At 34.0% G+C, this 15,130-nt stretch overlaps 1 protein-coding gene across 1 annotated transcript in view; it reads right to left on the reverse strand.

Moving 5' to 3' along the window:
* LOC100328999 (ryanodine receptor) overlaps positions 1-15,130 on the reverse strand; it is a 145,568-nt gene that overhangs the window by 41,077 nt on the left and 89,361 nt on the right. Inside the window, exons 79-101 of the mRNA XM_085494156.1 lie at positions 14,987-15,068; positions 13,011-13,040; positions 11,687-11,829; positions 11,304-11,439; positions 10,632-10,685; positions 10,404-10,519; positions 9,895-10,073; positions 9,066-9,136; positions 8,883-8,970; positions 7,957-8,214; positions 7,360-7,470; positions 6,373-6,513; positions 6,066-6,178; positions 5,753-5,846; positions 5,351-5,457; positions 5,205-5,256; positions 4,926-4,991; positions 4,522-4,621; positions 4,090-4,169; positions 3,606-3,682; positions 2,981-3,054; positions 1,899-1,916; positions 157-237 (exon numbers count right to left, since the gene is read on the reverse strand). Coding sequence (XP_085350282.1) covers positions 157-237; positions 1,899-1,916; positions 2,981-3,054; positions 3,606-3,682; positions 4,090-4,169; positions 4,522-4,621; positions 4,926-4,991; positions 5,205-5,256; positions 5,351-5,457; positions 5,753-5,846; positions 6,066-6,178; positions 6,373-6,513; positions 7,360-7,470; positions 7,957-8,214; positions 8,883-8,970; positions 9,066-9,136; positions 9,895-10,073; positions 10,404-10,519; positions 10,632-10,685; positions 11,304-11,439; positions 11,687-11,829; positions 13,011-13,040; positions 14,987-15,068 — 2,271 coding nt within the window. The remainder of the gene's footprint in view (positions 1-156; positions 238-1,898; positions 1,917-2,980; positions 3,055-3,605; positions 3,683-4,089; positions 4,170-4,521; positions 4,622-4,925; positions 4,992-5,204; positions 5,257-5,350; positions 5,458-5,752; positions 5,847-6,065; positions 6,179-6,372; positions 6,514-7,359; positions 7,471-7,956; positions 8,215-8,882; positions 8,971-9,065; positions 9,137-9,894; positions 10,074-10,403; positions 10,520-10,631; positions 10,686-11,303; positions 11,440-11,686; positions 11,830-13,010; positions 13,041-14,986; positions 15,069-15,130) is intronic.

Genomic DNA, 15,130 nt, shown 5'->3' on the forward strand with positions numbered 1-15,130 from the left:
TAGAAAAACTTAAAGCTTATGGAGCAAATATAGTAGTTACTTTGTTTTACCATAGTACTGCCATGAAACACCATCTCAGACATAAACTGCTGACCCCCTTCCGCCACTAACGTTGTAATTTATAAATCAGATGAAAAAAAGTAAAATGCAACATACCTAAATTATGGCCTTCACATAAGAGTTGTAAAAATCTATATAACGCACAGGTGAACGGCGCATCATGTAAAGCTTTCTCCCCTACAATGTGAATTACAACATAATATCTCATCTCCAACACAATAATGAGGAAATTAATCAGGATGCACTTTACAATTATTCACTCGCCCGTGAACCATTTGATTTTGTGAAGAACTCTTTGGTTGAATGAACATCATGTGATTCATTGCCAATCTTTTTTTTTAGCATCTCTTAACTTACCAGAATTAATTTTGGGTATTAATGAATTCAAAGAAGGATAAGGAACAACTTGCGGCACATGTGATGTGGAACTAAGCAGACAAGAATAACTTTCTGAGAACAGAACATGTGTATGAATGCCGGGTAATTGAGAAACTTTTTCTTCAAAGATATGGGCTTGTGGATCTCAAATTGTTGACACAGTAGAACAAGTCTTGGTTGTGTCACATTATTTAAACATATATAGCATGTACAACAGTGAAGTTGAACTCCCACTATGTATTATCTGTAGAAAACCTCTCACTGAATCAGATAAGCATCGTTAGGGGGTCTTGGTTTTCTATGAAGAAATGTTATCTGACAGAATCATGAAATCAAATTTAGAAGGACCTCCTAAAAGTAAACACAGCAATTATAATTGTTCTGTCAAGTTCAGGCTAGTTTCAGTGTGCCAATATTTCAGAATTTGTTGTTAAACTATTATATTATATTTATCATGGTAATCACAATATTCAATGAAATATGTTCTGCATATAATACAAAATAGGGACTGCAGCTTTGAGAAAAGTTGCACTTTTTATGAGAGAGTACGTATGTACATACTACAAGAAATGTGTTCATATGAACCTAGTACAAGCAATTAAAAATAACAATTATCTTCTTTTAAAGGGTTTAAAGGGCAATGGTCGTTGTGCTGCAACCTGTTTGATATGGGACTCATTGCGACATACATAACACGTGTAAAATACATTGTTTACATGCAATTCGAAAATGGGGTACGCGATGGCCACCGCCCTTTAAGTCATTTCTTGTATCAAATGGTATAGTTAAAAATAGATTTCATGACTTGTACTTGGTTACCATGACAACAGATTTTGTTTTAATTAACACAGTTGATCAATGCAATGCGAGATGAATCAAAGAAATATTATAGGATGCCCACAGTGATCTCACATGCACCCTTTACAATATCATCCCTATGTAAAAGTAAACTAGTCCATCACCATACAGAGGTTTGCATAGGTGGAAAGTAAAATGGATGGAACTAATTATCCTGTGGGTAATTAAGCTGGTAAGTAAGTGTGGGTGAGTGAGTGGATGAGTCGCTGCATGGTGGGTTTTATTAGTACATGCATTACAAAGCTGGTAAGAATTTTGGGTGTTGTCATTCAACCGTGTTAACGCGAGTGCACTCATCTGCTACAGTGTTGCCTATAATTGCATATCATCTTCATTTCTAGCTATCTAACCAACAATTTGGAGCAAAACTGACCCATGCCTGCTGACAATTGCAGCCAATAAAAATTTGCAACTGACATGATCATATTCTGTCATTTTGTCTCACAGCCAAACTGAAGAAAATGATGTGGATTATTTATTCTTTCTGTTTTGAAGCTTTGAATCGATTGAAGGCTATCTTTTCGTTGCGAGTTTTTGGCAGAATATGACCTTTGACATGAAGCAAAAATAAAAATCATAGCTTCATAATCATTGTGAATTACCTGCATATCGGAACTCGTCTTTTCGTAAAACAGAAAAACATCCATGCAAAAAAAATTTATACATGCAGTTAGAAACATTATGAACACTGCGAATGTAAATAACAACAATACGCACAAAACCACTGAAATCAAAGTAACAGATACAACGCAACACTAAACATCAGCCGACTGAATATTAAGCATATATAAAAACAGATTTAACTCTCACTCAAAACAACTAATAATAATAATAATAACAGAGCAATATTTCTATTTAGCAGTGCTTATTGAATTAGGTTGGGTATATTATTATATGATTCTATAAAGGATTGGTACATGCATGACATTAATTGTTGTTTACGTATGTGTTCAATGGACCTATATAACTGAAGGACTATAGTTTAGTAATGTACTATTCTATGCATGAACAAGAGAGATGTGTGTTTCTGTGGATTATATTCCTGTTACACAATTTCCAGTTTGAAATCTCCAATAATTAACATTAATTAACAATATTATAATTATACTGTAAAACACTCTCTAAAAAATGCATCACTATTGAACATGTATTGTATGATGGATCATTAAAATATGAAATCTCAGACCTTTACATTTCGCATGCACTTTTAAGAGAGCAAACACGGTATATTTCCTTCATAGAAATATTTTCTTCATAAAAAATAATAAAAATGTATACCATGCTTACTTGGAAGAAAAAAATATCGTGTGATATCTAACTATCTACTTTAACTAAAAATAGAAACTGTGTAATGCATGGTGCATTTAACAAACATACAAGTGTCATGCTTATACACAGAAAAATACAAGTGACCGTAGACACAAATGACTGTTAAGATCTCTTCGGTCAAAATGAACAATAAATACAATTTGTTACTATCATTGTGCGAAAATATTTTTTTCATGCAGTTTTGAGAATAAATCCCCATGGATATTGGACATCATTACTAGAAGAAAGTCAACTGATTCAAACAATCTGAATTTAGTAATAAAATATCCCAACCACCAACATCACCTCAACCATTCAAACAGTAGCTAAAGAACATAGAATAGAATCACTGATTTTTTTTTATACTTTGACTTACCTGCAGCTTCTCCAGAACCTACACCCAGACCTTCTGCTTTATTGTATCTTTCACATGCCTCTAGATCCAATACACTGAATACAGATAGAAAGTAATTAATGATATAGAATTACCAGTACCCTCATGATATATATTAATTCCGTATGTATTCCTTAGAAAAGTATTTTGAGTTCAAGAGCTGTTATCTGCTTAAACGCTTTAGACCACTTAATTCTTAATTTTGCCTGTTTTATGTATTTGTGTGACCAAAAAGACATAATTTTCGATTAGTTTAGTCTTGATCAAAATTTGGAAGAAAAAAATGTCAAAAATGTAACATTTTATTTTGTGAATGGTTGTGGTTGTGAAAGTTGACTACAGTGCTCATAGGGTTAAAATACTGTGAATTTTGATAGCAGTAAAAATTAAAGAAAATTCCTAGTACCCGGTAGTGAAAAAGCGTTTTACAGTATCCGACTTTTAGATTCAGAAAAATGTTATGACGTTTTCCCTCTGAATAATACCAAAATCAAGAAAAGGTCTGGCGACATAAAGTAATATTACAATTCTTACTCAATATACCATGAAGAGCAATGCATGTAAACCACCTATATACAGAGTGTATTACAGGAATTAAGATACATACGTGCACTGCTCCATGAGTTCAGCTACACTAATGAAGAATCCAACATCCATTTTATCTTGCAGATGATGTAGCATGCGCTGAAAAGTCAAACGACAATAGTTATCAACCATTATGGTAAACCAGTTAGTGGCATACAATAACTAAAAGCTGTATTCCAGTTTTACTTAGTGAAAGATATTATACCAACAAACATACAAAGTTGAAATATACTTTTAATATTCATTTATTTTAAATTTTGATGCTAAAACATTTGAGACTATCATCGACACACATATGTAATATATTGGTGTGAGACACACATATATTATATATATATATATATATATATATATATATATATATATATATATATATATACGAGGGGTTATCTGTATAAAGCATAACAATTCAAAACATGATTACAATTCAACACAAATCTAATCATAACAAAATTATTAAATGACACTGATTTATTTTTATAAAATATAAATAAACCCAAACTCACTTTCTGAACGGCTGTATTTCCACCTTTTAATAAAGATATACCTAGGTTGAGAGTATGCATCACCATATCAGAGCGTTTACCTGCAAAGTTACGCATACAACCAATGTGTCAGACATGTATTCAAAGAAGGAATAGCAACAATTGGAAAGTGCGATTCTATTTGTGATGCGAAACCTAAAATTAAATACCCAATAGAACAACCCAGTGAAAATAAAATCCAGCTAATATACCTTTTTTCCTATATTTTACATTCAACTCACCAGAAATCAGGGGGGAAAAATTCCATACAAAATACCCAAAAGTCTTTTCATCAAAAATTAATTCCAGCTAAATAAAGTATTTTACAGTATTTCAACCTAGTTTTGCAAAAAGGGGGTTTTGTAACATGCACATATGACAACTTTATTTGTTGAGCTAATTTAAAGGACGTACCTTTACTGGCACTAATTACCATAAGTACCATTTCGGCTGCATTTCTATTGGCTAATCTAGCTTGTTCATGCAACAACCTTTGTTTCTCCATCTCTTGTTCCTAAAATACAAAGAATAACAATAAGAAAGAAGTTGTTGCCTGTAAAGAGATATGTTGAGTTTGTTTCATCAAGTTCTTCATGTGTGGTATATTAGTATGTAATATCAAGTCAAGTCAACATTTATAAATGGTTATCTGGTTCATCTGGGCATGGTCCATACCATAATTCTAATAATCAAGTCAGAAGCTCAATATCCCACATCAATACTGGCACCAGGACAGAAATGTTTGTAATGTTACGCATTTCACACCTATTGTAAATAATGAATGCCGATTCTCTCAAATGTGTTAATTTATATTTCACCTGGAAAGATGCACCAGGATCTTCCCCGTCATCATCGTCATCATCATCATCAGCTCCATGGCAACTCTGCAAAGATGAATATAGATATATATGATAAAGATAGCTATTTAAAATTCATCGATAGATTTGTTTCCTAGTGAGTGTCAGTAATGGACAGATTGGATAAGAGAAATGTAGGTAATGAGGTACAATATGCTCTCTGACAACTATTTCGCTAAAAATTTTTGTTTCCTCCAATGTGTTAACAAGGGTAGTACAATAATAATTTCTGTGACCAACCTTGCTCATAATATCAGCATAGGACATGTATAACTTATCAGCTGTTAATCCACTGAAAAAAACACACACAAGAGTTGGTGATTATTACAGCTATGTGAATATCAATCAGTGATTAGATCATGGAAGTAGGTAGAGTGTTTACTTACTCTTGTTCCAATCCTGTACCCCTACCAAATGCCATTATCAGTTGTTGCAAAGGATCTGGTGATCTTATAGTATTATCTTCCTCCCCTTCAACTCCACTGTTAATAGTCTATAGAAAATGAAATAAATGAAGAGTCAAGCACTGGTTCTGATAATTTGAATTTATATATATCATTTACAGAGGAACTGCAGGCATTAAATGGCAGATATTTTAGTTATACATAATTGCTATTATTTAATACTAAATTTGAGTTGAGGTATGTTATTTTTAACAAATTTGCACGACAATTTTAGAGAACAGTGATAAATAATATAAATTTTTCAGTGCTTTCGCATACCAAGCGTATCATTTTGTTGTATTGTGCAAACTCTTTCCAACTTAAATGAGTGGTAAATAAACTCACAGTCAGGTCTTCAATCAGGGTATGCTCAGCTGATTCTTCCGTTAACAGCCACTTCTCTCGATATGCGCGTAAAAAGTAATTTATTGCACGATGTCTGTGGTGATAAAAGACAATGAAGAGTCAAATGCAAATGTATGATTATTATAATGAATAAGGAGATTATACGAAACTGATGACCCATTAAGCATGTGGTGAAACACAAACCAAGGTGGCATCATTGGTGTTATAGAAGTACCTGCACCTACACAACAGGGCCAATGGATTATTGCTTAACTGAATTTATATCATAAACTGAAATAATTATTGTCATTACCTCGGTAAACTATGTAAAGGTATCATTCTGAAGCAGGCCATGACTGCTCTCTTCCTCTGCGCAGACATCAAACGTCGCCATGCACTCTTCTTAGAAGCTGGTGGATGATCAACCTGCATGAAACCATGAAAAATAAATTTGAACTTTATATTCATAAGTATTTATTTGATGACAAGGCTATTGTCACCACAAGTGATATTGAAGAAAACAATTCTATTTCTATTTTGAAGGAGCTAGAAATGGTTAGATCAAATCTGCTAGTATTTCAACCAAACTTGTTATCAAAGTATATGAAATGCAAGCATACCACATGTAAGCGATAGAGGACTTCAGCCATCTTCAGAATTCTCTCAACTGATTTCTCCATTGTTAATTCCACTAAGCCAGCCATATGCTTCATGGACATCTTACTGTACAGCTGTCGCTGCCAGTTGTTTGCCTTCTGGGACTGAAATGACAAATGTACAGCCACAGTAACTACACCATTTCTCACAACTTGTACCAGTATAACACACTGTGCAAGCATGTGGGGGTATTTCTTCTATTAAGATCCATTTTGTAATGAGTGATTTAGTCATTACTATACCCAAATATTGATCACACACAGCAGTTATCTTGGACCTGGACGAGATGCTGATTTGTTTGAGTTATGGACATTTAGTTAAAAAAACATGTATGTTACCTGTAACTCAGTTTCACTAACTGTTCAATGAACATCAAGTTATAATTTTGGCATGGTTAAGCAAAAGTGGGTGTGGTTTCTAAAATATGGGCGTGGCCACTTTTGGAATTTTGTGTTTTCGTAACTCAATGTCCTTAAGTCAAACTTGAACACACATGACTCTGATTAACTTGTTTCATTTACATAATGTCATGTTTCCAGTTCGTGAAAAAATTTGCATTTAACTGACATCATCTGAACTGCCAATTCTATTGCTCTATTATTGTTTGAATTTACTTGCACTATTGAGCTGGCTTTTAGCAGATATCTATAAACTGGACGCTATAATTATGACAATGATTGTTGAAGCATAACCCTTCCTATGAATATGGTCAGTTCTGACAACAATGATGCTATAAACTCTGAGATAATATAAAAATATACTGCAGGAATAATTATAATATTTCTTGTGCTTAATTGGGACAACATGCACTAACTACCGGGTAACTGAGTGGAAAGAGAAAGAGAGAGATAGATGTGAATTCATACAAGAAGTAAAGGAAAGACTCAGGAGTCATGTTGGGGGTGGGGTGGATGAAAGAATAAAGGCAGAAAATAAGGAAAGGAACTTGCATGCTGTGCAATCGGGAGATCAGAATCTGAAGAAGTATCATCAACCACCTTATCTTCTCCGAGATGTAGAGCACTTTGTAAAAACTCAGAAACATCTTTCTCTGTTTCTTTCTGCAATGAAATAAAAAAAAAAATTATTAACTATAAAGCTCCATATAACATTGGTATACTCAACACTGATTATACTAACTTTTATTTATTATCTACAAGATGTTTTTTCCCCAATATTAGTTTTGTTCATTTCTTCAGTGAATCCTCATTTTCATTTTCATCAATTATTCCTTTGCTTTTCAACTAAACACACCCAAATGGTGGGTTTGAAAATTACCACCAGCATACAAAAACAGAAATTGCATTCATTGTTAATGTATCACTAAAATACGGCTTATTTTCACCATATATACATACACCTATGTCATTTAACATAAGCAAATACAGTCATTTTTTGTTTATGTCTGTAAAAATTGTTTAGAAAATAATTGGTAGAAATATGTCAATAGATTCTAGTTTCAACACATACATGTAATTGAATTGTGTTAAAATGCACTCAGAGAGGCTCTCGTTTATCTTATAAACACCAAGTTCTATATTACTTACTTCTAAAAACTTTTGTTTGGCCTGATGAATAAGTTCTTGTTCTCTTGCCCCATATAGATTCATACCAATTGGTATTAAGCGTTTCAAGCATGCCACAAGCAAGCTATTCTGCAGAGTATCTGTGGCCCTGGAATCTTTCTTTTTGTCTTTATAAGTATCACCTGGTGCCATGGACATCTTTCTACTGGCACTAGACATCATTATCACTGCCTCCATCTCATTCTGAGCAACAAAATTCTGTTCCTCACGCCGGTAATTCTTTATTAAAAGTGAGAAACAAACCACAGAAAATCATTGAAAGAAATTTAATGACTTGATGTCAAACTTATATTTCTAGATTTTTGATGAATGAGCAATAGAATATTACCATGACAACACATATTCACCTGGTGTGCAAGTAATAATTTTTTAGATCACATCAAGAACACATAGTAAAAGTAATGTCGATGCATTTTTTCTTGATTTAAGGGAATTTGGGCTGAATTAAAATTTCACACTACTGAGTATGTGACTGAGTTTGTACAATGCATTGTGGGAAATAAATTCAAATTTCACAGAACTGAGCATATCACTGAGCATATGTGCAATGCATTATGGGAGATTCAAATTTCATGCTCCTGAGCAAATTTAACTTCCTTGAAAATAATGGAAAAATAATATCATTACTGGAAACTTTAATATGAAAATGTTTTGAATATTTGGAATAGTATTGGAATTCATATCAAACAACAATATACAGAAAGTATGGGAAAAATCACGTTGTTCCTCAAATTCTAATAAAGGTTGTACGTCTCATTCTACATGGCAAGAATAAGGGGCGGTCTCGCATTGTCAAAGAAGCTCAGACCCTCTCCTATAAAAGGAATTTCAATACTGCGAAATAATCCGCAGCTTCAACAAACATGTGTACAGCAGTAGAAACTTACAGGTGATTTAGTCCATGATAAGAAGACATCAGAGACTTTATCAAACACTTGCTCAGCATCTAGACTTGGTGTTTTCAACCAACTAGACCTACAAACGAATAAATTATAAAATTAAGACAAAGTTATATGTAATGTACAAAAAACAAAAAGAAACAAATTTATAAATGTGCAAGACCAACTTACCGATGTAAATCTATAAACTTGATCAGAAGTGGGTAGAATGCATATAGATCTCTAACAACTAAATTGTACTCCTGAAAAATAAAAGGAAGAAAATAATTAATATGCACTGATTTTGACAAAAAACTAATCACTAAAAACATACCAAACTTCATTGAAATCCAATGCATGGTTCTTGAGATATCAGTGACATAAACACACATACATAAAGCATATACACAGACAGGGTAACTGAAAAACTTGTCCATTGAGAATCTAGATTAAATAATTAATGGACAGATGGATAAACATTTCACGCTGAAAGCCTCGGCTAAAATTTAGATGGGAACAATTCTGGCCAAAAATGGATAAGAACAATGAATTCATCATAATTATATAACATAGCTAAACCCTGGTCACCTTGCCCTTTGTTATATGATATTATTTCCTTTATCATAGTTTGTTTCAATATGAATATGCATTGTCATAATTAATATTGAATACAAACAAGTTTTCAGACTGAAACAGGGTTAATACTTGTATGTCATATACTGTGGAATACTTTATTTTCGCTGAAAAGGCTTTCTGGACGTTTTGTATGGAATTTATTTTCACTGATTTTTGATGAGTTTAATGTGAAATATAGGAAAAAAGGTATATTCGCTGGATTTTATTTTCACGGAATCATCCCTTTAGCGAAAATAGCGAAAATAAATTCCAAACGAAAATAAAGTATTCTACAGTATATCTCTGACTATGAGCTGATTATTCAAATTATTTAATCATTTTATACCTAATATTCTTTTGAGTCACTCAGGTGTTTGCATCAATAAAATATTATATAAATTGTTACCTCTAGAATCAGAAACTCTACTTCTTCCATTTCACTACCTCCTTGGGGAAAGTCTCTCTTCATCTGTTCTTCACTGGCCCATGTCTTACAAGACTTATCCTTGATTTTTTCAACAACTGGTAGGAAGTGTGATTTCAATAAATCTGCTCTGGCATCAGTCAATATAGGCAATGTGCAAGCTAATGAGAATATAAAAAAAAATTACTGAACAATTCAGAGAAAATTGTTAAGCAAAATATATGAAGTATGACAAAAATTCAAATAAAATTTGTTTCCTTATACAATATTTTTTCCAATGCCAAATGTAGCTCTTACAACAAACTCCTATATACCTAAATTTTGATTTATGTAAAGATGACAATGTACACTTGACAAAATATTGATACCATGTGAGAAATATTATCAAATTCTAAGAATTATTCTAAAATTGATATTCTAGTTTTATTCAATATTTATAATACAGCAAGAGAATGCACATGGTATCTATAAATCAATCTGTTGACACTTACTAGCAATTCTGTTCATCCAAGGTGAATCTACGCTTCCCAGATTGTTATTGATCAGTTTTAAAACATTAGCCAGTGTGGCATTCATGTGTCGAGATCCAACCATAGTCCAATAATTCCTACAATAAACATATTAATTTACAAATAATGAACAAATAGAGCAGACATCTTATTGCAACAGAGAAAAACATTCAACTACGAGATAGATCGCCATTATATAATTCAACTCACCCCTGACGTCTGGTGATGTTATCTGGTCCATGTGGCCACCATGTTGGCAGGTAACTGAAAAGCAATTAAATGTCATTAGGTTTAGTATTGCCAAAAAACACATTTCTCAAATCCATTTATATCGAACACTAGAGACAGTATATGCTACATGTAAATTTATAGACTTGTTTATTATTTATTTATTTATTTATTTATTTATTTATTTATTTATTTATTTATTTATTTATTTATTTATTTATTTATTTATTTATTTATTTATTCATGCTCATGTTGCAGCTATTGATAACTATTTTCATTCCAATCCCTGTTTTTGCATTGCTATGTATTGTAACAAATAGTTATCCAATTTCCACCTTCTATTGACAGTGATGACTCAGTAGCCAAGATCACACCTGCTTTATGACTTCGCCGCTTAAAATAACTCAACCTTCACAACAACAACACTGACATTTTCGGGCCAGCTGTTTTAAAGTATGCAGCAGGAAATCATGCCTGGTACCACAATGGCTAGTTTCTCATCACTCCAGGAAACCACCAGCTGTGACGCTATTGCTGATTAGCTACTCAATCACTTGGCTGTTATAGTCAATACTTTACACAAAACTCAGACCAACATGCCCATCATGTGTACATCTAACCACTGCAAAGAACTATTCAATAGGACAACCATACCTGCATATCATTGGCAATATGACTTCTATCACATGTGGTGATTCTGCATATTTCGCACCAGATCCAGCCATCTGTTCTATTTCAGAAATAGTGTCTTCTAGTGTTGGAATATTAGACACTATCTGATTTAATTCATCTATAAAATGAATAAGTACAAAAGTAAGTATATTGTACATAATCCAATATTATATTCAAGGATTATCTTATCATACATGGACTTGCATATTTTGTATATAAAATAAATGATGATTTGATCAAAGTATGAAAACATACAAATCGTCAATCCATATAAAACAATGTCACCCCCAGAACTGGTCATCATAAGCAGTGTATGAAGAGTAATTTTATTATTATCAAAAAAATCACAAAACTGCTACACTTACCAATTTTCGGCGAATCTGCTGAATGCATCTCTAACTGTCCAAACACAGAATTTCTGTTATGTTTGTTGAGATGTGGCTCCAAAAATGCAACAGGAAATGCTGCGGCAAAGGCTGCCAGTAATTCTCCAATTGCTGGACGATGTCTAGAAAGATACATACAAAAAAAGTTCAAATTTTACTTCTCACTTTTTTCTTGCCAAAAATTCAGTTTACAGAATCAGTGTCTATTCAGAGAACCGAAATAACGAAAGAAGACTAAAAACTTATAGGACTTCTATTCTAATGTTCTGGTAGTATTATAATAAATAGTAACCAGAATAAGAAAGGGAAATGAAAAAAACTAAAAATACACCACATATTCTGATATTTTGCCAAACAATAAAAGAGTCGTAGGACAAAGCGCAAATAATAACAAAGGTACATTTTATATTTTTTTAACAAATTTCAATTCAGACAAGATGGTATATAAAATTGTTTATAATTCACTTGAACTGTTTACAGTGGATTTCAAAATAGTGTCCAGATTGCTCTCAAATCAATTAATAACACCCCCTGCACACTAATTAAACAAAATATTGAGAACTCAAAATTAACTGCATATGGTTGTGTTTACTTTTTATTTTTCGTTTCCAAAAACAAGCATTGAAACATACTAAATATTTGATGTCTAAATTGCTTGAGCCTGTACAGTAGTTAAAAATGAAAAGTTGAATTAATATTACACAATTAAATCATGTACATTTCTTTTTCATCAGACCACTAGTACTGTGATTTAACCATTGAATGAAATAATTTCTCCCACAGAAATGTTGCATTTTATACATAATTTTAAAGCAAATATGCATAATTTTTCATTAAATTTCCATCAACAGGTCTTGATTAATTAACATGCTTGAAAACAATATGCAGGTCTGCTTTGGTAAAAGGTAACAAATTGTCAGGGTCGTTACACCTCAGTAAGTGCAATCTGTTATTCAGTATAATTAACAACACTGACACTGCTTTGAAATCCACTGCAATCAGTGTTGCAACATTTCAATTTTGAAAAATATCCTATCTACATACTACATATACTAGTAGTACAGTGGAAATTCATAGATTTTATTAACATAACAAGAATTCAGTGCAAGGAATATAATAGAATGTTCAGCTAGATCACACCATCATGACTATAAAACTCAAATCAGGTAAAGGAAGAACAATAGGAAAAGTGACAGTGGGAAATGGAAAGAGCAGGGAGAAAAACAAAGTTAAATCGAGTCAATTCCATTCTTACACCATGCCTGCTACAATATCGCTGATGTTGCAGGAATGTATAGGTTACCTTTTAAGAATTTCTTTTACAGCCTCACCACTAGTAGGAACAAGAATCAATATTATATTTTATGAACAATGAAACAATGACATTACAAACATTATATGATGATTTAGAGGATGAATTTAAGGAAATATATGCAAGATTAATAGAAGGAAAGAGTAAATAGCGATAAGAAACTGGAATGACAGCAGATACAGTAAGGGAGTAATTGTAATTTAAATGAAAGCTTATAGTAGACAATAGCTGAATGCTTATAGGTGAGAACAACAGAAGTCAGTAGTCTAAGAGTATGGCACCATTAGCAGTATGGACAGGACAAGGTCAGTAAGGGCAGGACAAGGTCAGTAAAGGCAGGACAAGGTCAGTAAAGGCAGGACAAGGTCAGTAAGGGCAGGACAAGGTCAGTAAGGGCAGGACAAGGTCAGTAAAGGCAGGACAAGGTCAGTAAAGGCAGGACAAGGTCAGTAAAGGCAGGACAAGGTCAGTAAAGGCAGGACAAGGTCAGTAAGGGCAGGACAAGGTCAGTAAAGGCAGGACAAGGTCAGTAAGGGCAGGACAAGGTCAGTAAAGGCAGGACAAGGTCAGTAAGGGCAGGACAAGGTCAGTAAAGGCAGGACAAGGTCAGTAAGGGCAGGACAAGGTCAGTAAGGGCAGGACAAGGTCAGTAAAGGCAGGACAAGGTCAGTAAGGGCAGGACAAGGTCAGTAAGGGCAGGACAAGGTCAGTAAGGGCAGGACAAGGTCAGTAAGGGCAGGACAACATTTGCAAGTGATCTGCTGGGCAGGACAAAATCAGTAAGTGGTCAGGACAGGACAGCACTTGCAAGTGGTCTGCCGGGCAGGACAAAATTAGTAAGTGGTCAGGACAGGACAGCATTTGCAAGTGGTCTGCTGGGCAGGACAAAATTAGTAAGTGGTCTGGACAGGACAACATTTGCAAGTGGTCTGCTGGGCAGGACAAAATCAGTGAGTGGTCAGGACAGAACAGCATTTGCAAGTGGTCTGCTGAACATGACAAAATCAGTAAGTGGTCAGGACAGGACAACATTTGCAAGTGGTCAGAACGGACAACATTTGCAAGTGGTCTGCTGGACATGACAAAATCAGTAAGTGGTCAGGACAGGACAACATTTGCAAGTGGTCTGCTGGACATAACAATACTAGTAATGGTCAAGACAGAACAACATTTGTAAGTGGTCTGCTGGACATGACAAAATCAGTTAGTGGTCTGCTGGACAGGACAACATTTGCAAGTGGTCTGCTGGACATGACAAAATCAGTAAGTGGTCAGGACAGAACAACATTTGCAAGTGGTCAGAACGGACAACATTTGCAAGTGGTCTGCTGGACATGACAAAATCAGTAAGTGGTCAGGACAGGACAACATTTGCAAGTGGTCTGCTGGACATAACAATACTAGTAATGGTCAAGACAGAACAACATTTGTAAGTGGTCTGCTGGACATGACAAAATCAGTTAGTGGTCAGGACAGGACAACATTTGCAAGTGGTCTGGTGGACATGACAAAATTAGTAAGTGATCAAGACAGGACTGCATTTGCAAGTGGTTAGCTGGACATGACAAAATCAGTGAGTGGTCAGGACAGGACTGCATTTGCAAGTGGTTAGCTGGACATGATGATACTAGTAGTGGTCAAGACAGGACAACATTTGCAAGTGGTCTGCTGGACATGACAAAATCAGTGAGTGGTCAGGACAGGACTGCATTTGCAAGTGGTTAGCTGGACATGATCATACTAGTAGTGGTCCAGACAGAACAACATTTGCAAGTGGTCTGCTGGACATAATACTAGTAGTGGTCAGAATAGGACAACATTTGTAAGTGGTCTGCTGAACAGGACAACATTTGCAAGTGGTCTGCTGGGCATGACAAAATCAGTAACCATGGCGAGACCATTCTTGGTGGGTGAGCTGTATCAAACTGAAATCTTCCATTTAAAATAAAACAAATAAAATTACTAACCTGTTAACATAGAGCGATTTCTCAGCACCCAGTGAATACAATGTACTCAAGATTTTATAACAATAAACCTGGACTTGATCCACTACAAAAAAAAAATATTCATTTTACTCATAAATGGTAGTTTTCCTATTATTTGCACATATA

This window comes from Saccoglossus kowalevskii, chromosome 2 (assembly GCF_978046115.1).
Source record: "Saccoglossus kowalevskii chromosome 2, keSacKowa6.1, whole genome shotgun sequence".
Taxonomy (NCBI): domain Eukaryota; kingdom Metazoa; phylum Hemichordata; class Enteropneusta; family Harrimaniidae; genus Saccoglossus; species Saccoglossus kowalevskii.